At 39.6% G+C, this 18619-nt stretch overlaps 2 protein-coding genes, 1 long non-coding RNA gene and 1 other non-coding gene across 4 annotated transcripts; 3 read left to right on the forward strand and 1 right to left on the reverse strand.

Moving 5' to 3' along the window:
- Positions 1 to 328: 328 nt before the first annotated feature.
- On the reverse strand, positions 329 to 3651 carry LOC108851072 (uncharacterized). The gene is made up of 8 exons (XM_018624498.2): positions 3504 to 3651; positions 3157 to 3219; positions 2823 to 2952; positions 2407 to 2659; positions 2159 to 2287; positions 1893 to 2040; positions 1130 to 1417; positions 329 to 778 (listed from the first exon to the last, which is right to left on the reverse strand). Exons 1-8 carry the CDS (start codon positions 3537 to 3539, stop codon positions 329 to 331), a joined length of 1497 nt encoding a protein of 498 aa, XP_018480000.1. The 5' UTR covers positions 3540 to 3651.
- Positions 3652 to 5486: 1835 nt separating this feature from the next.
- On the forward strand, positions 5487 to 8123 carry LOC108852091 (carotenoid cleavage dioxygenase 7, chloroplastic). The gene is made up of 7 exons (XM_018625582.2): positions 5487 to 6294; positions 6422 to 6550; positions 6630 to 6761; positions 6883 to 7155; positions 7321 to 7406; positions 7520 to 7843; positions 7935 to 8123. Exons 1-7 carry the CDS (start codon positions 5529 to 5531, stop codon positions 8076 to 8078), a joined length of 1854 nt encoding a protein of 617 aa, XP_018481084.1. The 5' UTR covers positions 5487 to 5528; the 3' UTR covers positions 8079 to 8123.
- A 704-nt stretch (positions 8124 to 8827) lies between these two features.
- On the forward strand, positions 8828 to 9624 carry LOC108853418 (uncharacterized). The gene is made up of 3 exons (XR_001949723.2): positions 8828 to 9081; positions 9165 to 9236; positions 9317 to 9624. It is a non-coding gene; the product is annotated as an uncharacterized LOC108853418 (long non-coding RNA).
- A 1307-nt stretch (positions 9625 to 10931) lies between these two features.
- Positions 10932 to 11004, forward strand: TRNAR-UCU (transfer RNA arginine (anticodon UCU)). The gene has a single exon. It is a non-coding gene; the product is annotated as a tRNA-Arg (tRNA).
- Positions 11005 to 18619: the final 7615 nt, after the last annotated feature.

Here is an 18619-nt window from a genome sequence, read left to right on the forward strand (position 1 = left end):
TGTCTTTTTAAGCTCCTCGCGTTTTGTCGGCCTTTTTATTGTTGAAAATAAAGCCCATACGCAGCTAGGCCCAAGTCCATCTATTATACATCCAATAAGAGATTAAACCAAGTTATCTACTCTTTTATTACAGTCAAAAACGACATGTAGAATAATTAACCCAATTAATCAGAATACCAAAAAAGTAGAATTTATATTAATCAGTAATATTAAAAAAAAATAATAATAATAATTTCGTCTAAAATAAAAACAATTTAAACTCTCGAGACGAAAGCAGAAAGAACACAATGTAATTAGTTTATGTGTTAGAACTCAAAAGAACGTTATATCAATCGAGTTGACGTTTCTTCTCTTCCTCAACTTGGACAAGCAACGTCAAGAGAGCTTCACAGACTTGAGCAGCATCAGCTTCCAAAGGAACCTCGTTTAAGGAAGAGTAAACCATCCATGCATGGTCTAGTTTACGCTTGGGTCTAACCACCACCGAACCAGGAACCTCTGCGTCGCAGCAAGTCACCAGCCCATCACTCTTCTCCCCGTATCTGACTTGAATCAACTGAGCGCAAGCAGCCATCGCAGCACCAAGTGGCATTACCACCGGAAGTTTCGTGAGAGGAAGCTCAGCTTGTGCCACGTGTGAAAAAGTGGCTAGAGCCGCTGGACTAATGCTAGCTTCTGTAAGGAATGAGACCGTGGCGAGTTCTTGAGGAAGCGGATGGTTTTTCAAGAATTGTTTTCTCCTCTCGTACGTTAAATCTTCCAAAGCTTGTATGTCACCCTTCACAGCAAGATTGAAATGAATGCATCAGAAAGATCAAGGATCTTGTTGCAAACTTTAATTACGAGATAGCCTAATAATATATCTTTAGAATTATTAGGCAAGTTATTAGAAAAAATTAGCATTTGTGTATACATTAGATTTCCTATTCGTGCAAGGAATATATTAAACAAGTTATTTTGCACTTCCTATAGATAAGTTTACGAGGCTAATGAATAAATTGAGAAAAAACTATTATATTACCAAACTTTTTTTTTTTTTTTTTTTTATATATTACCAAACTTTCCTCTAAATTCATCACAAACTTTCCTCTAAATTCATCACAAACCTTCCTCTAAATTCATCACAAACCTTTATGACTTTGAAGATCATAACCTCCATGATTTTTTTCAAGTTGACATAACCACCAAGTTGTCCCTCACGGAGTATATCAGTAGCTATAGGACTTCCACCATATGGACTCTGTGCTAATACCAACCCAGCGACTTTATCCTTTAAGTCAGGCCAGTATAGTGATAAAGCAGCTGCTGCATCTATACCTCCTTTGCTATGCCCAAGTAGTAGAACCTTTTTATTTGATCCCCAACATAGTTCCTCTATGTATTCCTTTATCTCTCTCGCATTTTTCTCAACCGAAGACTGATATAACACACATTTTCCCATATATCAGTATGTTAGACCACCATTAACGCAGTAGCTTAGGGGAGTGTTTAGTGATTTTCAGATTTTTTTTTAAAAAAAAAAAATAGACAAAATATAGAAGCGTCGTGTTTAGTTAAGCTGTCCAAGCGTTGGTGCTTAATCACTTTTACAACTTAAATTATTTTAAAAAAAAAGAATAAGCATCCCTAATTGAATATTTGGTTTAATGGTATTTTTACATGATCGCCGGCCTTAGGAATTACGGGGTAATTAAAGACAATTTAATATAAATTAAATTTGTGGATTTAGGTTTAGGTAAACTATTTAGGTAAGTTTGTTGGGGCCATATATAGATGGATGTTTCACTTGCTTATACTCATGACCGGTCATGGTACTTACATACACCATCTGTTAGCTTTATTAAGTTAAGTTTGAAATGATTACCATGTCAAAAAAGGTTAGAAATTATTACCTCGCTGTGAATCTTTGCAATATGACAAGCTAAACCCATCTTTGAGAATTTAGTTTTGGTATCTACAAAATATAGAGGTCCATGATTGCTGAAAAGACCTGGAACCAACAAGTACAGTACAGTATTTGGAAGCCTGTGTACACCATGCCTGGAAATGAAAACATCATCGACGCAGCAATTAAGTTAAAACAGGATGTTAAACAGCATGTTACAAAGACTACAGTATATAAGACATGCAACTATATACAGTCAATATATATATATACCCTATGTCTTCTAGGATTTTATTGAACCTATCAGTTCCATCTTCAGCAGGAGGCATCTCCGGGTCATGTTGTAACCATCCTATGTCATCTGCTGAGCCACGGACAGTCTTTAGTGCCCGCTCAATAAGCCTGGTAAAATAAGGAGTGATATTTCAATCACCCAAATGCTGAAACTTTGACCAGAATAAGCAGTGTATAGAGATTATTATAATGCTTCAGCTTCACATCATCATACAGAGAATACATACCCTTGGAACATGGAAATGCCACTTAAACCTAACCAATTCGATGTCACAATTGCATTTGATGCCTGCGGGGGAGTCTCTGTGGATTCTGCTAATGGGCTGTTGGATGCAGAAGTAGGTGACTCTGAAGAAGTGGAAAACCTTGCACCAGGAGAAACGCATACGCTCACCGGAGAACTCCCATCATTTTCTGAAGTTGATCGTAGCAACTCATGGGGGTGGCAAAGAGAGTTACAGGATTCTTTACCACCATATTCTACTTACAGAGAAAGCCTGAGTTATACAATGTGACTTAAAAGCCATAGATAATGTTATCGGGCAATTTGTATCCTCCATTATGAAAGCATAGTAGATGGACGTTGAAAAGGTAATGCTGAGTACATTATCAAGAGAGAGAGAGAGAAACAAAGGGTATCTACCTGAAGAGTGAGAGAAACAGCTCCCTAAGTAAGACGTTGCTTGGTTTAGATAAGAAGCGTTTTCATTAGGAGCTGGTAAAGAATTAAACAGTTGTGGTGGTGCAGCCACATTGTCCCCAGTTCCACCACCCTGTACTCAAAAAAAAAAAAAATAGTCCCATCATGCATAGAGAACCAACCCATTAAAATACCTAGCTGAATGAATCAATACATGCAGTTTTAATTGTTTCTACTGATATAGAAAACGTCATGTTGACACCAAAAGGAATCTCATTACGATGAGCATAAAGCAAAGTATGTTGAGAAAAGGAAGCCATAAGGCCATGACACTTACAAGCAGAGGCGTGATAGATTCTCCTTCTCTGGATTGACCAGCTTCTCCCATTCTTATCAGTTTCTGATAAAATTACACAACACACATAATAATCAGACAAAAGCAACCCATGACTTTTCCAGACCACATGTCACTGTCTGAAAAAAAAAACAACGACATTTTATAGAAACTCTCAAATTTTCCATCGACGCCAAACTCTAAATTCTTCAATAATGACATATATCAACAAGGTTGATGGATGACGGGATCCAAAATAATACAAACAAAAACACGCCATAGAGTTTGCGCAGAACCGATTCAAAGAAGAAGAATCAAGTAAAGATATTCAGGAAGCATGAGAGAGGTACCTGGAGTTTTAGGAATGTTGGATCAAAACGAAACATACGCGCACGCACAAAGACCTGTCACCTTCAATGCCTTGGATTCATTTCTTAACCTGCGGAGAAAAGAAACCGGTAGGGCACGAACAATTTGACGAGCGTGGAAACAAGACGCACTCTACACGCAACACGTGTACGAGGGGAATGATCAGGCACTCGATATTTAATTAGTATAGATAGATGGGTTACTATAATGGGCCACTGATGGGCCCAATTATTTTCCTTACAACAACAAATGTATACGACACCGTATTACGTATATTACATTTTTTTTTTCAATTTACATTCCATTCTTTGAACATTTGCTCACAGTTATAACACAAAGTAGAACACCAAGTGGAGATTTGAGCTTAGATTACAAACTCAATAATTTTTCAGAAAAACAATAGTTGACTGGATATTATTTTTATTACCACACCACTCATCTCTACATAGTATCATATTGAGAATTTGAGATTATATGAAAGTCCATTTGGGGAAATAATCACAAAGCTTCCAAATTACAGACAAATGGTGTGAATGCATGACGTCAGAAGATCCGGCATCGACGGCTCAAATGATGAGAGCAGACATAAGAGGACCCACGTCAATCACCTTTAATTACATCGTTGCCATATATGGTCAAATATTAAAAATTTAATCAAACCTATAATCATATAGAATAATAATTCTCTGTAGTTTTAAATATTTTTTGCTGGTAGCACTAATCTCCCACCATCACTCCTTCATCCACTCTGAACTCCTAATCAAGTGCTTTATGGTACGACGGCATTCATCTTCTATGTTTCAACGCTCAAATTTACACTTCCATTTATTACCCAAAGTAAAACTTGCACTTGTTCTCTTAATCTTTGATTCAAAATGTATTTATGTGTGGTCATGACTCATGTAGTTACGTATTTCAAGGAAAGACTTGAATCACAGGTTCTGCAATTATTTCATGTACATAAAGTTTCGTTCTTAACAAGTAAACACATAGTTATTGGCTGGACCCAAGAAATAACAATTTGGAACATCTTATTTATAAGTTTCTCTGATCACAACGAAAATTTCATCGAATCCTTACTTTTTAACCAGCTGATTTCATGATATTTAAATTTAAAACATGTATTAATTGATAACATGACACATACTTATGGGCGGCATATGGTTTGACATGGTTTATTGCATATCATTGTTCCAAAGACTTGTCAATAAATGTTCTCCAAACTGAAGACATATGAATGAGGGTTCTATGATTTTTAACGTTGAAACCCGAAACCATAATGAGATTCTTTATTAGTTTAATATTGTTTCACTCTCAAAAGTATTGTATTATAACAGAGAGTGGGACGATTTGAAGCTTCATTATAATAAATTTTATGGTTGATCTAACCAATGAGATCAACGCACAAAATAAATCAATGCTAGTGGAGATTTTATACAAGTATATATACTGATTACTCCTCTCGTTAGAAAAAATCTCTTATTAATATATTATTGATTACAACATAATCATCCACAAGACGCATTCATACAACATAAACTGTCCGAATCTATAATTAGGATCAAGTTGTGGAGTGTCGGTGATCACTTCTCGGTTCTTGTTGTCTGCTTCACTCTTCTATATTGTTAGTACACGTCTCTCTTATAATCAAATATGTTGAATTATGAGTGAATATCAACAATAATTCTGTAAGTTTCATGAGCAACAACTATAAGGATTTATGTCGTCTGACGAAATAATATTCACTTCTAGGTTCTAATCACACTAATTGAATCTAAATATCTATATTAATTAAGAAAAAAAGAAAAGCAACGGTTTAGTATTATGTCTGCCATATTCAGATTTTTATTTCACGTCTTCCACAAAATCACTAAACATTTTCTACCCCACCATAGTTGCTGAACATGCACACAGCCACGTATCCATCTTATTCACTCTGTATATATAGCATATGCTTTGCGTGTATGAAATAAAACTATATACTACAATCTGCAAAATACAAAAAAATGATGATCAAAATGTCTCTCCCTCTCCCGCCGAAAATATTTCTTCCACCGTCAAAGTCTCCATCGACTCATCATCACCAAGCTCCGCCACCGCTTGCACCGCCACGCGCTGCCATATCAATAGCTATTCCTGAAACCGGTTTAGGACGTACCGGAACCATCCACGAGGAGTCCACGTCTTCAGCCTTTCGTGACTACCAGTCTTTATTCGTGTCACAACGTTCCGAGACAGTCGAACCGGTAGTAATTAAACCAATAGAAGGCTCAATACCGGTTGATTTCCCTTCCGGTACATATTACTTAGCCGGTCCAGGACTTTTCGAAGACGACCATGGGTCAACGGTGCATCCATTAGACGGTCACGGTTATCTACGTGCTTTTCACATCGACGGAGACAAACGTAAAGCAACGTTCACGGCGAAGTACGTTAAGACTGAAGCTAAACAAGAAGAACACGATCCAGCAACTGACACGTGGCGGTTTACTCACAGAGGTCCTTTCTCGGTGTTAAAAGGTGGGAAACGATTTGGAAACACGAAAGTGATGAAAAACGTGGCGAATACTAGCGTTTTGAAATGGGCTGGGCGGTTGCTTTGTTTATGGGAAGGTGGTGAACCGTATGAGATTGAATCTGGCTCGTTGGATACCGTCGGGAGATTTGACGTCGCGATCAACGGCTGTGATGATGGTGAGACTTCCGACAGAGATGTTGCTGGTCATGATATATGGGACACAGCCGCAGAGTTGTTGAAACCCATACTTCAAGGTATGTTTTGTGTTAAAAGTAAAGTTATTTAGATTAAAGCATGTAGTCCATTATTCAGACAGCGGCTTAAACTAAATTTACTTTAATAGTACAAAGTATTAATTAAAATTAGTTTTGTTTATCTTAGGTGTGTTTAAGATGCCACCAAAACGTTTCTTGTCACATTACAAAATCGATGATCGAAGAAAAAGACTTTTAACGGTGACTTGCAACGCCGAGGATATGCTCTTACCTCGTAGCAACTTCACATTTTGTGGTAACTAATCTGTAAATTTATTTGGAAAATTATTCAGTTATTTTTAGTATTTTTTGTAACTGAAGATGATTATTTACAGAGTATGATTCAGAATTCAAGTTGATGCAAACAAGAGAGTTCAAGATCGATGATCATCTGATGATTCATGATTGGGCCGTCACAGATACTCACTACATACTCTTTGCAAACAGAGTCAAGCTTAATCCAATTGGTAAACACGCACTTACTTTTGTTACAACTTACAAGTCATTTACACCAAGAATAATACATACTTTTATGAACAATACATGCACGCGTTACAAGGAATCTGATATGGATATGTAAATACTCAGGTTCAATGGCTGCGATGTGTGGGATGTCACCTATGGTATCAGCGTTGTCCTTGAACCCAAGCAACGAGAACTCTCCGATTTATCTTCTCCCAAGATTTTCCGATACATCTATGGGAGGTAGAGACTGGAGAGTACCTGTGGAAGTATCTTCTCAGCTATGGCTAATTCACTCTGGTAACGCTTATGAAACTAGAGAAGATAACGGTGATTTAAAGATTCAAATACAAGCTTCCGCATGCTCATACCGTTGGTTTGATTTTCAGAAAATGTTTGGTAAGTTACCAAATAAAAACATTTGACGACATGCACTAGTTAAGGATCTGCCAAATGAAAAAAAAAAGATCTGTCGGATGATTTAGAAAACTTAATTATTGCACACGTTAGGTTTTCTAGGTTTTCAGAAGTTAGGTATTGAACATTTTTTTTCCTTTCTTACAGGATATGATTGGCAAAGAAGCAAGCTGGATCCTTCTGTTATGAATCTAAACCACGGCGATGACAAGCTACTCCCTCATCTAGTTAAGGTAATAAGATATATACACGACCTAATTTTCAACTAAAAGGTGTTGTTCATTGTGAAACGTCTCATGATTCTACGGGGAATTTTTAACTAAAAAGGTAACTAATTAAAGTATAGGTGTCTATGACCTTGGACGCAATCGGAAACTGCAAGAGCTGTGACGTAGAGCCTTTAAACGGTTGGAACAAGCCATCAGATTTTCCTGTTATCAACTCATCTTGGTCAGGAGAAAAGAACAAGTACATGTACAGTGCATCCTCTTCGGGAACTCGACGTGAACTTCCTCACTTCCCTTTCGACATGGTCGTGAAGTTCGACCTAGACTCTAATACTGTTCGTACTTGGTCTACCGGAGCTAGGAGATTCGTTGGTGAACCCATGTTTGTCCCTAGAAACTCCAATGATGGAGAAGAAGACGATGGTTACATTATAGTCGTCGAGGTACGTTTATGTATATACATCTATTCGCTTTAGCTTTACAAGAAGAATTTGCAGGAATATTATTTTCTAATCTGCTAGTATATTTATACAGTATGCGGTGTCGGTGGAGAGATGTTTCCTTGTGATTTTGGATGCTAAGAAGATCGGTGAATCTGATGCGGTCGTGACGAGATTAGCGGTTCCGAGGAATTTAACGTTTCCTATGGGTTTTCATGGTTTGTGGACTAGCGATTAATATACTTTAGTTCTATATGATTCATTTGAATATTACTTATAAGAATATGGAAATTTTATTTTATTTTTCTGTAGAAAAAGGTGTTGATTGTTCTAAGAAGAAGCCATAGTTATTGTAACTAAGTGTAAATCTAAAAAGTGTATAGTGTGATAGTGTTTTTGTAGTTCAAAAGTGTATTAGTGTAAACAAAGTATGTATACAGGGCAAAGATTAATCACAGTTGTTACATTGATCCTCAATAAATTGAATCTATTCACGCTTGTTCCGCCCGTGATCATTGCCTGGTTCACCGTTGCTTGCATTGGTGTGCTTGTGTCCTCATCCAGTTCAAGCTATGAACACCAAAGACGCATCATCTTCTTATCAACATCTCCACTATCTACCAAAAGCCAACACAATGATCCTGAGATGGTCCCTCTATAGAAAACATCCTCTATAATCTCTATTTGCTTATGCTCTTATCTCCTTTCTTTTTTTGTGCAGAAAAGTCTTTGTTACCAGTGATATTAGTACTTTTACATTTTACATATCTTAAATTTTTGAAGTCATTGATGATACTCTTAAAATTATCTCTCAACTATATATCGTTGTCAACTTGTGATTATGCACTTTTGAATTATAGAATAATCGGCCAAATAAGGGTTGACGTCGATTAGCACCCCAAACTTCACTCACCAACAATTTTTCAACCCAGACTTTCAGACTCATCAATTGTCCCCATAAACTATCAATTGCATCGATTTTCAACAATTTTAGTAAATTAAACTAAATCACGTTTAGCGACCGAAATCGCGATTACTTAAAACTGATTGCCCAACACCCAACCCGATTACTACTGAACCTGACTCTAATAATATAACCCGACAAAAAATAACCTGACATCTCCATCTACCGTTGTCTTCTTCTCCCTTTATGAAATTAGGGTTCATAGTGAGATTTAGGGGAAAATTGAAATCGTGACAATGGAGAAGAATAAGAGTCAATCGGAACTTGCGAAATCTGAGTAAGTCCTCGAATCCACTCTCAATTTTTTATTGGTGATAATTTTGCTTACAAGTTGTTCATGGTCGTTTCTGGGAATATTAGAGGTTTATTCTCAAGGCGAACCAGGAGAATTAATTTCGGAGATTCTATCGCTCATGTGAAGTTGTGATGCTGGTACGAGTAACCCGTTTGAGATCAAATAAATGTATATGTTTGCTTGACTTCTGAACAAGTGAACCATATTTTTGTTGCAGAGAAAGGGGGAAGATCATCTCTTAAAGTGGGTTAAAGAAGCTTTGGTTGAAGAGATTTCTTTGGTTGAAGCAAGACAGAACAATTGAAGAAGATATTAAAGATATGAGGAAGACAGAGAAAAGTGAAGAAGATGTGGGTTGACAGTACAATGTTGTCTAAAATTTCATTACATGGCTTTGTTGTAAACTTTGGTAACTGTCAATGGTTGTAGACAATTCTGCGTTGTGTTGTTTTGATTACCTTTAGTGTACAAGTGTAAACGGTTTGTGTTGTTTTAATAACCTTTTTTATCTCATTTGTTTTGTAACTTAAGACTATCATCAAGAACATGAACTAACTAGAAAGAGTACATAAGAACATGAGTTTCATCTGAAGACAACACCATCAATAACATTCATTTCTTATATCCATGAAAATAGGGAGAAAACAGAGCAAAACATACTTCTTACAACTAGAAAATACTAAAGCCCTGAAACACAAAATACAATGTTGTGATACACACACACAATACACTTCCTCAACTCAAATGCTTGCTTGAGATGGTTGTGTCAGTGAAGTGGCTTTGGTTCTAGAGGAGCTTCCAACGTCCTGTAAAGCCAAAGAGAAGATCAAATAAAGACAAAAACACTGAATAATCTAAATGCAAATACCTTTGCTTCAGTCTTCATCTTTTTCTTTGGTTGGATTTTGCATCTAGCTGCATTGTGGCCAGCTTCCCCACACTTGGAACAATGCATGATCCACCCTCTTCTTCCAATAGTTTCTACAGTCTTCTTCTTCTTCTTTGGTGATTCGTTTTTTCTCAGGCATTAGTTTCCACTTCTCCTTTATCTTCTTCTTAATTTTCTCAGGAATTAAGATAATGTCCTCTCTCGGCTTATCAAGGAACAACTTAGCTATTTGACCATTTATAATTTCAATATTTCTATCTTCTTTGTCTTCCTTCTCACCCTTTCTAGGATTTTGGCCGATTTCATATTTCCAATACTCTTCATCTTCCACTGTCGAAGCTTCAGTAACAAGAGTAACGTGAATGCTCCACTCTCTATTTGACTCTTCTTCATCTGTCGTCGTCATAGTTACAGAAACAGGGAACAAAGTTTCTCTCTTTCCTTCGTCGGCTTCCATGGTCACTGTTACAGCAAAAGCAACAGGAACAAAACCTTCTTCATGTTCTTCATCGTCCTCCATAAACCTTCAAGAATCCTAGATTCTCGATTACACTTTCCTAAGCTCACGATTATTTTTCTTGTCCTCAATTCCCAATCTCTATCGAAGAAGACAACGCTAGATAGAGATGTCTTATTTATTTTTTTGTCGGGTTTAGTAGTATTCGGTTTAGGTATTGGGCAATCAGTTTTAAGTAATCGCGATTTTGGTCACTAAACGTGATTTAGTTTAATTTACTAAAATTGTTGAAAATTGATGCAATTGATAGTTTATGGGGACAATTGATGAGTCTGAAAGTCTGGGTTGAAAAATTGTTGGTGTGTTAAGTTTGGGTTGCTAATCGACGTCAACCCGCCAAATAAATGTGTGTTTACTGTTTAGTTAGTATTGAGATTTTGTTTCTAAATTTATATTCTAAAATGATAGAATGTAACTAACCAAAAAGCGCCCGTGGCCTAATGGATAAGGCGTTTGACTTCTAATCAAACGATTGTGGGTTCGAGTCCCACCGGGCGTGATTATCATTTTGGTTTGACTATTATAAGATAATCATTTTTCAGTTAATTACCATTATCTTATGTAACTGTTCAGCTGTTCAAGTGATAAGCTCCGACATCTGGTTTAGAAGAACCCCTTGTGGCGAGTGACGTTTGGTCAGCTGGCATATCTAAGGTAAATGCTTGATATTCCTCTTATTTAAAGTTGTGGTGGTGAATTTGTGAATAGCTGGGTTACTCATGTGATTAAGAAGGTTGATTTTAGTACTGGAAAGCGAATGAAGGTTAGTCTAGTCCATGGATGGATCTTATTTTGCTTTGAAGTGGACATATAATACTTTGCTATCCAACAACGAAGCCCAGTAGAAATGAGTTACGATATTAACGGCCCAGTAGATTGTCACAGCGTGATAATGCTGAGCTGAAATTATATATAGGTTGGGTTTCGGTTTAGAGTTTTGCAAGATATATTATCAGACCTCAGGCCGAAGCTATAACACAGTTCGTTGGGTTGATGTATTACATAATGGTACTTTGAAAAGTCGCAACTTTATTTGGCCTATGTTCTTAGAAATATTTTTCAGACTCAGTGGTTTTCTCTTAGGTTTGGAAGAAGTAACACCAAATAAACACCAGAAGGTGCTTAAACCATATATTTTCAGAGATATACAGCAGGAAAAGGACAAATAAACTTTAACTTTGTCTATATATATGCAGTTGTACAGAGTAAATTTATAAAAAAAAAATTGAATAGCTCCGACACAATTTATTTGGATAGATTATCACCAATCGTCGCTGTCGCAATCAACAGAAAGTAGGCTCCACGGCCCACAATCATATTCACGGTACGGCCTCTGGTTAAATCATTTTCCTCTCTTCTCTATCATTTTGGATTGTTTTTTTTTGCAACTTTTTTTATCATTTTGGATTGATGATTATAAATCATTATAATAGGGGTATGTTTCAGGAGCAGCAGATGACTACGATTTTTGTCACTTCAAATTGACAAAAACTATATAAAACTTGCTTTTTTCCGTAACAGATCATTTATATCAATAGTTTGATACCTATTTATTGCTCCATAATAGCTTAGCTTTTAAAATTTGGGGAAAATAAAAGAAACTATTTTTTTTTTTTTTTTTTTTTTTTTTAAATTTCCATTATTAATAAAGGTTCCAAAATTACAACAAAGCTAAACAAAGAAAAAAAAGAGAAGCACAGCCTCACTTCTAGCTATCAAACACTGCACGCCAAGTAGACAAGAAGGTGACCGTTGAGGGGAGATTCCTTTGCTCTCGCGACAGGATGTCCATCTTTGCCCTAAGGAGACTCTGAATTTCTTTGATAAGAGACGCTGCAGGGCGAGACGATTGAGAATGTAACCTGGAGTTTCTTTCTTTCCAAACCATATATATCGCTGCTTGGAAAGTGAGTTTTAGAATCAAGTTGGCATTGCTGTCCCTCGTTGGAGTCTTAGTCCAGAGCAGAGCATCCATGAACTCAGTGGGAGGAGAGAGGTTAAAGGCCGAGAAGAAGAACGACCAAACTTCCCTGCTATACCCACAATCAAAAAAGAGATGCTGTCTATTTTCATCAGCAGCATTGCACAGGAGGCATAAGGGGGAGACCGTGGATCCCCATTGTCTCATCCTGTCCCTCGTTGAGAGGCGATTAAGAGTAACAAGCCAGGAGATGAACGCATGTTTTGGAATCCTTCCCTTGAACCACACTGAGTTATGCCACGGTACAGGAGGAAGGTGATCGTATAAGTGGCTCCATATGAGAGAAGAAGAGAAGACTGGAGCAGGAGTGTTATCTCCGACTCGCCATAGGTATCTATCATCTACTTCAGATGTCAAGATCTCTCTATAATCCGGAAGACAATTCTTAACCAAGCCAATAATCGGGTTCCTGGACCTAGAAGAAACCAGCCACCAATTATCGTTAACTAGAGCATCACGAACAACCGCATTAGAAGGTAAACCCGTCAAAGGAGGACCTCTCCCACCGGTCATCTGGAATAAGGAACCCAAGGAAGTCCAGTTATCATGCCAGAAGCTAGCTGTTGTGCCCGAACCAACTTCACAAACCACAAAGGGACGAGCTAGATGCCTGAGCTTACAGAGAGACTTCCAGATCCAACTTCCTGCTGTAGGAGCATCAAGAGACCAGAAATCCTCATTGCCAATATAGTTCGAGCGGATCCAGGACACCCAAAGCGAACCCGAGGAGGCAAACAGCAACCATATTAGCTTCAAACCCATTATCTTATTCCATGGGATCAGCCTCTTAAGACCCAAACCTCCAGATTTTACTGACGAACACACTGTCTCCCAGGCAACCTTGGCTCCCCTAGCCCCCGAGGGAACCCCTTTCCAAAGAAAGCTGTTACACATTTGCTCCAACAATCTAAGGCAGCCATTAGGAAGCAGAAAAATAGAAGCCCAGAAGGTGATAGTTATAGTTGAGTAAATCACAGATTTCAGAAGCTGTAACCGCCCTGCAAACGAGAGATGCTTCACAGTCCAGGATGAAAATCTCTTGTGGATTTTGTCGAGAAGGGGTTGATAATCCTGTCTCCTGAGCTTCTTTGTGGTGAGAGGCACCCCTAAGTACCGAACCGGAAACGAGCCCTGTGCCAAACCAAACGAGGCAGCTGAGGATCCGTTGCGCTCCATGTCTCCACCGTCAAAGAATACTGCTGTTTTGTTTCTGTTGATCCCCAAACCAGAGCACTTTTGAAAATCCTCCAAAATCTTAAGTAAGCCCTGCAGAGACTGATCTGTACCATCAAAGAATAGCAGCACATCATCAGCAAAGCTAACATGGGTAACAAGGGATAGTGAGCCTTCGGATGAAGTCCAAATGAGAGATTCCTAGCGCCTTTGTCCAGAAGCTTCGAGAGAATGTCCATAGCCAGAACAAACAGGAGAGAAGAGATAGGATCACCCTGCCTCAGGCCTTTCCTACCTGGGAAACACTCCAACAATTCTCCATTGAATGCAATACTAAAGGAAGTTGTGGTGACACACTCCTTAATCCATCCAATAAATATTTCCGGGAGATCAAAAGCCGCAAGAATGTTGAGTAAGAAGTCCCAATTGAGGTTATCATAAGCCTTCATTAAATCGATCTGAAGACACCCTCTCGTCGTGGGACCTCTCTTGTGGAAACCATTGACCAACTCCGAGGCTAGGAGAACATTTTCACACAGAAGACGGCCCTTAAGGAACCCCACCTGATTGTTTTGAACCACCTCCGGCACAAACAACTTAAGACGGCTTTTTAGAATCCTAGCCACCACCTTGTAAACTGTAGAGCAACAAGAAACTGGCCTGAACATCGAAAGCTCATCTGCTCCCGTCACTTTCGGAATCAGCGCTATTGTAGTGGCGTTGAACTTCCTTAGCATCCTGCCCGATGTAAAGAATTCTTTCACTGCCTGAGTAGCCTCAACACCTACAATCTCCCAAGCATCCAAAAAGAATTCCGCCGGGAACCCGTCGGAGCCTGGAGCCTTACATTTAGGCATCTTGAAGAATACTGCCCTGATCTCGTCATCTGAAGGTATCTGAGTAAGATCTGTAGCCAAGGAAGAAGAACATCTGAATGGGTGAATGCTCCTGATCTCCTCCACTGTCATTGGCTCGATGTCTCTACTCTCAGAACCCAGCAGATTCCTGAAGTAAGCCCCAGTCATACCCTTGATTTGCTGTTGGTTGTAGATTCTCAACCCCGTATTATCCCTCAGGTAGCGAATAGCGTTCCAAGATTGGTTAGCTAGTACCACCTTATGGAAGAATTTAGTGTTGGAGTCTCCCTCACGAAGCCAGCGAATCCTAGATTTGAGCTTAAAGAATTTCTCTTGAGCAGAAGCGAAAAAGGACCAAGTGTCCCTTGCCATAGACTCCTCCGCGATCAGGGCTTCAGATGGAGAGGACATAAGCAAATTCTGAATCCTTTCCAAATCCTCCATAGCAGTTTTTGTTCTCTGTTGGATGTTACTGAACTTGTCCCTATTCAACCTCTTACAGCATTCCTTCGCCTTTTTAAGCCTCTGGCCCAGGATAAACAGCTTAGAACCCACCCCCACCGACTCACCCCAGGCTGCGCTAAGGTTAGGAATGAAGTCTGAGTGAGTAGACACAAAGGAGAAGTATTTAAAGCTTTTTCGACCTGAATGGGGTACTGGCGACAAGGAGATGAGGCAAGGAGAGTGGTCCAAGTCACCCGGGGGGTCAAACGTTGCCATAGAGTCAGGAAACTGGGTGTTCCAAACCGAGTTAACCAGTGCACGATCGAGCTTCCTCAAAATTGGATCCTCTGGTCTACAGTTGGTCCAAGTAAAATAGTTTCCTCTGCAGCTAAGATCTGAGAGATCGTTGGTATCCAGAAAGGATCTCAGGTCTTCCATACCGCGTAGAGGGGGATCATAAGCTCGTATCGAGTAATGCTCTGAGGAGTCGAGGATCTGGTTGAAGTCCCCAACCACCATCCAAGCTGAGCTGCTGATAGGAGAAGAGGAACTCAGCGCCGAGAGATCACGCCACAAATCCTTTCTCTGTCCCTCAGTATTGTACCCGTATACAAACGCCACCGTGATAGAAATGCCTGTTGCCGGATCAAATACTCCACAAAGAATGTATTGAGCTGATTTCTTGTAAATGACTAGCGAAATTGCTGGATCCCATACGACCCAAATTCTACCCAATTCCGCAAAAGAGTAATTATTCTCCCAACGCCAACCGGGAAAGGACGAGTTTATTATGCCTGGAGCGTTGGCTTCTAAGACCCTCGTCTCTAGAATGCTTCCAAAGAGAGGCCGATTATTATTAATCCAGGACTTAACATAAGAATGACGATCTCTACTGTTAAAACCTCTAACGTTCCATGAGAAAAACTTCATATTTACAACTGGTGGGTGATGAAGAGGAGCTAGAAGTGACGAGGTTTCCTCCCCAAGGCTTTACCCCTGATAGAAGAAAACATCTGAGAAACTGCCTGAGATGGTGCTTGGCCACGAGATTCCAACTTCTTCAACTTCTTTGCTTTCTTAACTGCAGTTGGAGAAGGCAGAAATGGAATCTCCCCTTCCTCAAGCTCTTCTTTCACTGGTGGCAGAGGGGGAGAAGGGCTTGGAGGAAGGATGAATGGGCCTAAACGTTCTGGATTGAAGGGAGCTGATCGATGAGTTCGAAGCTTCTTGTTTCTATCCAATCGATGAGTCAAAAATCTGAGAGCTGGTTTGCCCGTGTGAGGAGGAAACCCTGTGGAGCGGAGGAGTTTCTGGGAGGCCTCCTGAACCTCTATGACCGGCAACACATCCTGCAATAGCTCTCCATCACTGTCTCCTCCTATGTCAACCTTGTTGGTTACCGGTTCCTGTGAAATCGCTGCTGTCTCCATTGGAGTAGAAGGAGAAGGTGGGACTAAGAGTAACTCTTTATCCTCCACTGTTACCTGAGAGGCAGAGCTAGAAACCCTCGGGATAGTCTGATTGCTTTTGAAGTTCTTCCTCTGAATAGGCATGAGACAGTACTTCAGCATATGCCCAAACTTCCCACAGTTACAACATTGCGGAGGAAGTCTCGGATATTCAACATTCACCCGAACCGAGTAACCATAAGAATCTCGAACAATCACTGCTATAGGAGGAGGGTTCTCCATCTTGATCTCAACCTTCACCTTAGTGTCCCCAAAGTGAAAAGGTTCCAGCTTTGAGTTCTCTGTATGCAAGGGATCGCCTATCCCACTGGCTATGACACTGATACCATCGAGAGAGTACAACTGAGGAGGGACACTCTTCAAGATGACCCAGGTGGGGGCTGTAACGAGCTCTTGCTGTTCCAGAGACGCTTCTGCCGTCCAGGGAACTGCTGTCATTGCGCAGTTATCCACCTGCCAGTAACCAATCTCAAGAACCCATTGGCGAGTAGAGACAGACGGAACATAGATAAGACAAGCCGTCTGCGATAGAGCGTGAATCGTTATGTTGCCATGCTTGCCCCAAACTGGGTTAAGGTCATTGAAGATCTTAGCTGGAGCCGGGCATCGACCATGGAAGTGAGCTATAATGTGATCCTTCCACGATTCTGAAGCTTGGAGAACCACAGTTTCGGGAGCAAGGACCACCGGAATACCGTCAACCATAGACAGAGGAGACGAAATCTTCCTGAGATTGCGTAATGAGTTCTTAAATCGCTGAGCATACGACGGGGCCTGAGCTGAGGGAATCGATGGAGGGACAGAGGAAGGCGGAAGTGACGGTGAGGCAGAAGAGCGGAGAGCGGGGAACGGATCTGCCTCATCCGGAGGATCCGGAGTAAGGGGGTCCGACAGAATCTGAGAGGCCATGCGGGAAGGCGAGAAGGATCAGAAAGGGGAACCGCAGTCGACGGCGAGCGGCCGTCAGGGGGATGAGCAAACCCTAGAGTCGCCCACCTAGTCAAATTTTTAACAGCGGACTGTGTTGACCACACAAATAAAATAAAAGAAACTATAAATAATTCAGTTGTGAGAAGTAATTATGTGAATTTGATTAATACTTCTTTTGGTAATCATGTTATACGTCACGTAGTTTTCGAAAAAGTTTTCAATATTGCTTAGAAACTTATATAGAGAAATACAAACATATAGTAGTGAAGCTACCGAAAATGTTTTACAATGTTGATTAATATTTTTAATAATGAAGCTTTTGAATAAAAGAAAGTCTTTAGAACTGAAAATGTTAAACCAGTTGACACTACCATTGTTGGGTGTTTTCTTGAGAAAGTGAAATTAACTGGATACGTACCTTATATAAAATAGAGGTTACAGTAAACACTAATTTGATAAATATTAGAAATGATAGGAATAAAGGAAGAGCATATGGTCTATCAGTTTTGCATGTTGTCCGTCAGAAGAGATTATTATTATATAAACAAAAAGATGACTTATTCTTTTCTTTTATATATACGTACGTAAATTTGTTCCTCTACAATTGCAAAAGAAGAACGAGTGTTGTTAAGTAAAATTCATAATAATATTCGGTACTGTCATTATGGGCACATGAGGTCGCACGTGTTCTTGCTGTTTACCTCGGGATCACCGTCGTCTGTCACGTCACGTGATTCAAGAAAACAAAAACTAAGAATATACAAAAACCTTTAGTATAAAGTAATGTCAATTATGAGATACATATTAGTGGTTACATGTATAATATCTCTAATAATATTACTATATGCGAGTTAGGAGCGTTCTAAGTGGTCACTTGCTTCCTTCCACTACTAGAGTCACGAGACCACAACATCTCCGAGGCAAGCCCTGTTCGTTTGGTTGCCGCAGGTTTCAGCGTCGGCGTCAGCGTCGGCGTCGGCGTCAGCGGCTGCGTCAAACTCGTTTATCTGATGTTCGTTTCATAGACGCTGCCGCTGACGCTGACGCCGACGCCGACGCAGATTATTGTTCGTTTCGAAGACGCAGGAAGTTGACGCCGACGCTGACGCCGACGCAGGAAGCATAATTAAATACCGTTCGTTTGACAGACGCTGCGGCTATTATCATTTTATTCATATTTTATTTTTAAAAATTTGTAACATTGTCTTTTAAATAAATAAAATATATTTTAAGTATATTTACATCCACAAAAATATTATG

Source organism: Raphanus sativus, chromosome 4 (genome assembly GCF_000801105.2).
Source record: "Raphanus sativus cultivar WK10039 chromosome 4, ASM80110v3, whole genome shotgun sequence".
Classification (NCBI taxonomy): Eukaryota; Viridiplantae; Streptophyta; class Magnoliopsida; order Brassicales; family Brassicaceae; genus Raphanus; species Raphanus sativus.

What these genes read in the sequence shown, in the direction of transcription:
- LOC108851072 (XM_018624498.2), bottom strand. Translation starts at nt 3,539, where the DNA reads ATGTTTCGTTTTGATCCAACATTCCTAAAACTCCAG. An exon ending in AATCTATCACGCCTCTGCTT is followed by an intron (nt 2,953 to 3,156) that starts GTAAGTGTCATG and finishes TTTTGAGTACAG; the next exon opens with GGTGGTGGAACTGGGGACAA. An exon ending in TTGCAAAGATTCACAGCGAG is followed by an intron (nt 1,418 to 1,892) that starts GTAATAATTTCT and finishes GTGTTATATCAG; the next exon opens with TCTTCGGTTGAGAAAAATGC.
- LOC108852091 (XM_018625582.2), top strand. Translation starts at nt 5,529, where the DNA reads ATGATGATCAAAATGTCTCTCCCTCTCCCGCCGAAAATATTTCTTCCA. An exon ending in TGATTTTCAGAAAATGTTTG is followed by an intron (nt 7,156 to 7,320) that starts GTAAGTTACCAA and finishes CCTTTCTTACAG; the next exon opens with GATATGATTGGCAAAGAAGC. An exon ending in GTTACATTATAGTCGTCGAG is followed by an intron (nt 7,844 to 7,934) that starts GTACGTTTATGT and finishes ATATTTATACAG; the next exon opens with TATGCGGTGTCGGTGGAGAG.